This window comes from Helianthus annuus, chromosome 4 (assembly GCF_002127325.2).
Source record: "Helianthus annuus cultivar XRQ/B chromosome 4, HanXRQr2.0-SUNRISE, whole genome shotgun sequence".
Lineage (NCBI taxonomy): Eukaryota > Viridiplantae > Streptophyta > Magnoliopsida > Asterales > Asteraceae > Helianthus > Helianthus annuus.
In genome coordinates, this window is record NC_035436.2 from 184,736,740 (window position 1) to 184,744,472 (window position 7,733).

At 36.7% G+C, this 7,733-nt stretch overlaps 1 protein-coding gene across 1 annotated transcript; it reads left to right on the plus strand.

Annotated features, from left to right (window-relative positions):
* Positions 1-2,667: 2,667 nt before the first annotated feature.
* LOC110935120 (glutathione S-transferase T3-like) lies at positions 2,668-4,373 on the plus strand. Its single transcript, XM_022177684.2, has 2 exons — positions 2,668-3,461; positions 3,586-4,373. The coding sequence occupies exons 1-2, from the start codon at positions 2,975-2,977 to the stop codon at positions 4,359-4,361; spliced, it is 1,263 nt and encodes a 420-aa protein (XP_022033376.1). The 5' UTR covers positions 2,668-2,974; the 3' UTR covers positions 4,362-4,373.
* The last annotated feature ends 3,360 nt before the right edge of the window (positions 4,374-7,733 follow it).

Here is a 7,733-nt window from a genome sequence, read left to right on the forward strand (position 1 = left end):
GTTTATTTCATCATAAAACACTCGTCTTAAATTTGTATTCAAGAGAGTTTACGATACAAAAATGTGGAGATCGATCCCCACGTTTTTATATATAATTTTCTGTTTAAATTATTATTATTTACTATGATCATAATAAAAACAAACGTTTATATTCTTATCTATTTTTTTGTTTAAAATTATTATTATTATTTTTTAATATTATCACAATAAAAACAAACGTTTAGCCTCATCTAAATATTTATTCTTATCTAATATTTTGTATAAAATTATTATTAATATTTAATATGAGAGAAAAATAGGAAAATAAGGTGAGAAAGCACCAGGAAGTGACACGTGTCCAAAAAAGTTTTTCATTCGTATTTGCTTTTCTATAGCTTCTATTTCGTATTATTGTTTTGTATGGCTAACTGTGTATTTTTCATTATTGCTTTGTATAAATTGATTAATATGTAGCGGGAGTTCTACTAGTATTAGTCCGGTTCGTTATGATACCGTCACTTGCTATAGCAATCGGAAAAGAAAACCTAAATGCATAAAAGAATATGAAAACATATATTACAACGATAAAAAACCATAACAAAGACTTAGTCGGGTGTTTGAATTTGGCAATGTTTTAATTATGATTGTACCATATCAAATAATATAGGCTAAGTAACTCAAAAAGGCATTTGTTGATGTATATAAGTAGTTAGAACCTATTATGTTTAAAATTATTATTATTTAATATGAGAGATAAATAGAAAAATAAGGTGAGAAAACACCAGGAAATAGCACGTGTTCAAATTTTTTTTTATTTATTAGTATAGAAAAATTTTAAAATCTTGTTATTTTAGATATCTATTTTAATTACTAAAAACTGAGATACAAAACAATTAAACTTGTGGACACAATTATAACAAAAAGCTAATTAGTTTAGATTTTGATGTCACGAATCTTTCTTAAACAAATAGATTATTTATATTTATTATTCTTAACTATTATCTCTTAGAAGTTAGGATGTCAAGTTAATTAGTTTGCGCCACTCTACATATTTAAGTTTTGTACGTATACATTTTGAAGAAAGAAAAAAATATCAAAAAGTTCTATTTCTTTATCTTGTTTTCTTTGAAGGTTAACCTACTATACGGCTCTTGAAAGATTGACCATCTCGAATCGATACCTAAGATATAGTCTGACAACACTTGATTCCCATTTTATTATTAGATAACAATACTTAATTGTGAAATTTATAGCTAATATTATATGATAATTTGTCTTGAATTTTAAAGTATAATATGAGAAAGTTCAATATAAATAACTTATTGATTTTAGTATATATAAAATATGCTTTTCTTTATTAAATTTATTTTGTTAGTTAAGAACTACTTACCTAATGAACTCACTACTAATGTTATTTTAAATTTCATTTTCTTTTATACATATATTTTTCATTTTGTTATAATAGTTTAACTAAAAATTTAAAAGCTTTAAATATTATGACGAAACATGATATAAAAACTATTTATTAGTTATTATTTACATTTTATAATTTGATAGGTATTATATCCAACTGCGTTTCTCCGATCAAGGTAAGCCAAGCTAACTTTCTTAGTCAATAACATGGGACTTGAACGTAAATCATGAAACAAACATCAGGATAAAATGTGGGTTTGGGAATTTGGATTTTTGGGTAAACCTAAATGAAGAAGATGAACCAGTTGGTTAAGTAACTAAAACAATTATCAGCGTAGATATTAACATAAACATAGACACCTTAACTGGTTTAGTGCTTTAGTTATTAACAATCTATCAAACACCACGTTTTATGGACGAAAATAAATAATACATCATTCATTATGTTATAAGTATTGGTAAAAACTAAAAATATAAAAAAAAACAGTTAAAAAAAGGTTATTTTTTCTTTTACAAAATTTTTTTATTGGAATGGCTTCTCTACATTTTATAAGAAAAAGCGCCGATTTAAAAAAAAATGATCTTTAGTATGTTAAGTTGAATTTTTAAGATTTATTTTACATGTTAAATGCACTGTTCCCTGGTTACTCACTTTTTTAGTGTTTCCTAAGGGTGTAAGGGGCACTCCCCTAAGAGGGGAGTCCCCTCTCTTACGCATAACCAATCCTCGTGTGCTACGTCAACTCCCCTCTTAAACTCCTCTAACACCCTAAATTGATGGCGGCGCTCCCCTCTTAGATGACTTGGTTTTTATTAAAAAAAAAAAAAAATTTCATTGGTCCACTCCTCCCTCTCTCTTCGGTGACTTCCCACCGATGTTGATCCCCGATGTTGGTCCCCGATTGAATGGCGGCACCACCCCTAAGAGGTGGAGGAGGTCCTCGCATAGGGTCACCGAGAACGCCCCTGCACCCTAATGAATTTAAACATATATATTTAGTAATATAGTTTGTGTATATGATCTCTCTTTATTTATATATGTATATATTTTATAGTAAATATATTGAAGTCAAATTGGTCGTCAGACCATTAATTTGACAACAAAATCTTTGCATTTATATAATTAATAATAATTCAAAAATTCCAATTTGTAAAATTTTTGTGGTGAAGCCGCCAAAATGATAACATCAAAAACATTATATAGCTGTCACCTATTTTGGGACTGCGACGTTTTAGGAATCTTGCCACCTCCTCCTTTCGCTTCTAGTTAGACTAGAAGGTATGGGGGCCGGCTTGGCCCGGCTTGGCCCGGCGCCGGACCCCCACACCGCCCCCTGGCCCGGCAAGCATCACAACCGGCGAGCTCCAGCCGGGTGTGCCGCCCCACTTCTCCAAAAAACAACCGTTGGGTAACGGCTAGATTTAAAAAAAAAAAAAAAAAAAATTCAATTTCCATTTTAATAAATACCATAATCCCAATCCATTTTATACCATTTTCTCTCATTCTACTCCCATTCTTCTCCATTTCTCATCCTTTTTTATAAAAAATACTCTATATTTTTTATACCATTCTCTACCAAACATGAATCCATTCAACCCAAACAACCCCAACCCAAACAACCCCAACCCGAATAATCCCAATCCGAACCAACCTAATTTTTTTTCGAGTCCCGCTTACACTCCGACTATGGATCCTTCGTGGGGGACTTCGCAATTTCCGTTTTCGGGTTTCCAACAAGTTCAACAAACACCCAACGCCTTCTCACAAATGTCTCAACTTCAACAACTTCAACAATATCAAGCGCTCCAACAATTCATGCAACGCAACACGTTTGAACAACTCCAATCGCAATCGCAACCCCCGGTTCAACTTGAAGATGATGATGAAGAAGTCGTCCCCGAATCACCACCGCAAGAGCTCACGCGAAAAAAAAACAAGGGGAAGGGAAAGAAGGTTGTTGAACCCGAAACCGCGGAAAAACCGAAACGAAGTGGGAGACCTTGGACGAAAGTAGAAGAGGAGGCGCTAGCTATGGCGTATGTTAAGGCTTCTACTTGCCCGATAGTCGGTATAATTTTTTTTATTTTTATTTTCGGTTTCTATTTTTTTATTTTTATTTTCGGTTTATATTTTTTTATTTTTATTTTCGGTTTCTTTTTTTTTTACTAATGCACTATTTTTTTAAAATTTAGGAAACAACCAATCGGGTACTAGTTTTTGGAGGAAGACAACGGCGAGGTTTAACGCGATTATGGAGCATGGTCCGGCTCGTGATATCGAATCCGTCTCGGCCAAGTGGCGAAAAATGATCAAGGTCGTCAACGCCTTTAATCAAATTTATAACCAAATTTACCTTAATCCTCCAAGCGGGAGTAACGAGGCGGACATTCTTAACCTTGCTATCGCCAAGTGGGACTCTGAAAATTCAACGCCTTTCCCGCACTTCCGAGCATGGAAAGTTGTAAGTAAAGAACAAAAATGGAAGCCGATTCCAAATGAGGTCGCAACGGCCAAACGCACTAAAACTTCCGAGTCCGGAAGTTATAGTGCGGGAGGCTCCACCGCTCGATGTCAAATCGACATAAACGACGACCCGGAAGATGACGAGGATGTCTTGCCCGTTCACGAGTCGGAACGTCCCCCCGGGAGGGACAAAGCAAAAAAAGAAGCGGCCGCAAAGCGAAAAGTGGCCGGCTCGAGTGGAGGTGGCGGCTCGAGTGGAGGTGGCGGCTCGAGTGGAGGTAGGGGCGAAAAGGCATCGTCAAAAATGGACGACTTGATAAGCGAATTCCGTTCGTTCAAACAGTTCGCGGCCGAAAAGTATTCTCACAAGAAAAACGTGTCGTCCGACTATGCTCGAGCGGAAGATTTTAGGATTATGCGATTGGATCTCGACTCGGTTCCGGAGGATGAACGCGAGGTTTATCGGAGGATGAAAGAAGAGGTGAAAAAAAAATGGACGTCGTAGATTTTATTGTTTATTTTTTATATTCGGTTTCTTTTTTTTTTTAGGAAATGTAATTTTTTTTTTTATTTTCGGTTTCTTTTTTTTAGGGAATGTAATTTTTTTTTATGTTATGAAATGAAATTATTTATGTTTTTTTATGTTGTGTTTTTTAAATTTTATAAAGTTTATTAACTTGGTTATTAAATTAAACAATAAAAAATATGTGGTGGGGCCCCATCCTCCATCCCCCTCCATCTTCATTTTGGCTCATCCCATGCTAGCCGCCTACGTGGCGCCTACGTGGAGGCTCATCCCCGTGAGGATGAGCCAAACCATACCTTCCAGCCTTATACGTATCAACGTATCCTCACATTATCCCTTTACTATGGGCGGTAATACTTCTTTCGTTCGGTTGGTTTATAGGGGCGGCAGCCCAATTATAGGATGCCACATGGCATCCATAAAAAGCTTTTTTTTTTTTATCCGAACGCAGTTTGCATATATATATATATATATATATATATATATATATATGAAAAGAAAATGTAGCATCAACAAAGCAAATGGTTTGGTGGAAAATACACGTGCTATTATCTTGCTATACACCGGTTCGAATCCCGTCTAAGGCAACTGAATATAAATGTTTTTGGCTGCTAGGTTGACTGTCCGACTATCCAAACACAATTTGCATACATATACATACGGAAACAAAACATTACATTGAATAATGGAAATGGTGTGTTGGTAAAAACTTTAGCTCTTAGATTAATAGACCTGGGTTCCAATCTTGTCTAAAACTTTTTTTTTTTTTTGCTGAATAAGAAGTCTCCTAGTACCCAAAATTAGGTTGCCATTCATAAACTTTAAAATTTATTTAGTCTTCAAAGTTTATTAAAGATTTTTTTTCTCTGTTTCCCCTTTTTCCTTTACGTTTTATTAACTTTCATAAAGTTTGGATATACCGTATCAATAATGGAATCGATAATGACATGCAAAAATTATTTGTAAAACACGGCGCGGCAACGCGCGCTGAGCCCTTGGCTAAAAACTAGTTTTCTTACATACATCCTTGTGGTCAGTGGCGGATCTTGCACGTTGAACGTGCCAGGGCCGAAAGACACGGGTACTAAAAAAAGCCCGGGCAAGCCAGAGCCAAACATAGTATATATAAAAAATTTCAATCGAGATGCGGAAAATTAGCACTACGGCCGAAAAACTTGCCAAGGCCGTGGCCCCGCCAGTGGCCTTCTAAGAACCGCCCCTGCTTGGGGTAATGATGAGATCTATGGTGGTCCTAATCTACGGTGGCGACGGGTAAGTATATGTTAGTGACAGTGGTCGATTAGTTGTAGATTTTGCGTGTAATAAATAGCCGGGTAATAGACGGAGTCTGATGTAATCAAACTTTCGGTGTTAAGAGGTAAATTACTCATCCAAACCTGTAACAATGAGAATCCTGCAAAATGTAGGTTTCGATTTTTTACTGAATTAGTGTTGATTTCAAAAATTTAATCAAAAGTAGTGCTGCTTGTCAAAATATTTCACAATTAGTGCCATTGTCATTAAAAATAGCGAAATCTAATGGACTTGTAGCTGTGCAGGGAACTTTTCAGGGCTGTGCCGGGAATTGCAGGACCAATCATTGGCCCAGGAAGTATCAGACATTGGCCCTGGAAAATTTGCCATTCTTAATGGCGAAATTTTTAAAATAGCTTGATGTGTGGTAAAATACACATATTTGTCCAGTGTGAAATGTCTTTTTTTTTTTTTGAACATTGACTATCATTAAAAACGGCTAGCCCTCAAACACGAGAACCGCCAAAAACTAAATACACATGTACAATGGATAAATGGCCCAATCCTTCCAATCTATACATTTAAACTTCGACCTATTTTTTAACCATAGAAAAGACCTTGATTTCACTTCAGCCACCACCTCCATTATCTTCGTATCTTTATCTTGGAATATCTTTACATTCCGAGTGTTCCATAAAGCCCAAGTTGTGACCATCACGATTCCTCTAATTATCTTTTTCCTCCACTTACCACCATGGACATTCTTGTACAACATTAATAAATCATCATAATCGTAAGCAAAGAAAGGATCCAACTTACACCACTTACAAATACCACTCCACACTCCATAAGCAAAGCCACAGCCCACCAACAAGTGCTTTAAATCCTCATCCGCAGTGCTACAAAGCGGGCAAGACATATCTGGAATATTAATACGTCTTCTAACCAAGGCGACCCTGGTGGGTAATCTGTCGAGTTCAGCCCGCCAAGCAATCAAATTGACTTTTAAAGGAACCCAACCTTCCCATTTCATGTGTGTATCAATCGGCCCATTCCTCCCATCAATTAGCATCTCTTTACATTTTGCGACTGTGAAAGAGCCATTTGACCTATCGCCCCAAGCCCAAGAATCTCTAGAACCACCAATCTTACAGGCTAATAACATTCTTTCCAAGTCCTGGAACTCGGACAACTCCTCAACTGATCGTGGAAGTCTATACCAATTCCCATTAAAAACCAACCCATCCCTACCTTGGGCGACTCTATCCCTCACCTTGCACTTTTTATTTTTCTCTAATTTGTAAAGACAAGGCCATCTAATTTTTAATATCACATCACCAAACCAATGATCTGACCAAAAGCAAATTCTTTCACCATGTCCCACTATACCCCGAATCAGCTGATGAATCGACTTACCTTGTATCCGGGTTGACTCCAAATACTTCACAATCGTCTTCCAACAACCCTGAATAGCTTTTTTAACCGGCAAAAAACACCAACATCCCCTCCCACCATGGACAGATTCAATGATCTCCCGCCACCTCGATCCACACTCGACCGTGAATCTCCACCCCCATTTCGCCAGTAAAGCCAAATTAACGTCACCCAATCTCGATATCCCCAACCCCCCCTTTTTCTTGGAAGTAGTGACCACTTCCCAAGACACCCAATGGGCTTTTTTCACCTCATCTGTACCTGTCCATAAAAAGTTTCTCATCAGACGCTCCATTTGATCCAACACCTTCACCGGCGCCTTATAAATGGACAAGTAATAAATTGGAAGACTAGATAACACCGACTTAATAAGCGTCAATCTCCCTCCCATGGATAAAGTTTTAGCCTTCCATGAGGAAAGCCTATTTTTGATAGTCTCAATAACCGTGCTCCAATGACAAGACTTGGTCATGTTAGCTCCAACTCTAATACCCAAATAATCAAAAGGGAGAACTCCCACTCTACACCCAATAACCGAAGCCATGCTTTCCACTTCACTGCCCTCTAAACCGATCCCATACAAATATGATTTCTGGATGTTTATTTTTAAACCCGAGCATAAATGAAAAACCCGAAGCACCCTAGCCACATTATCCATGTTAA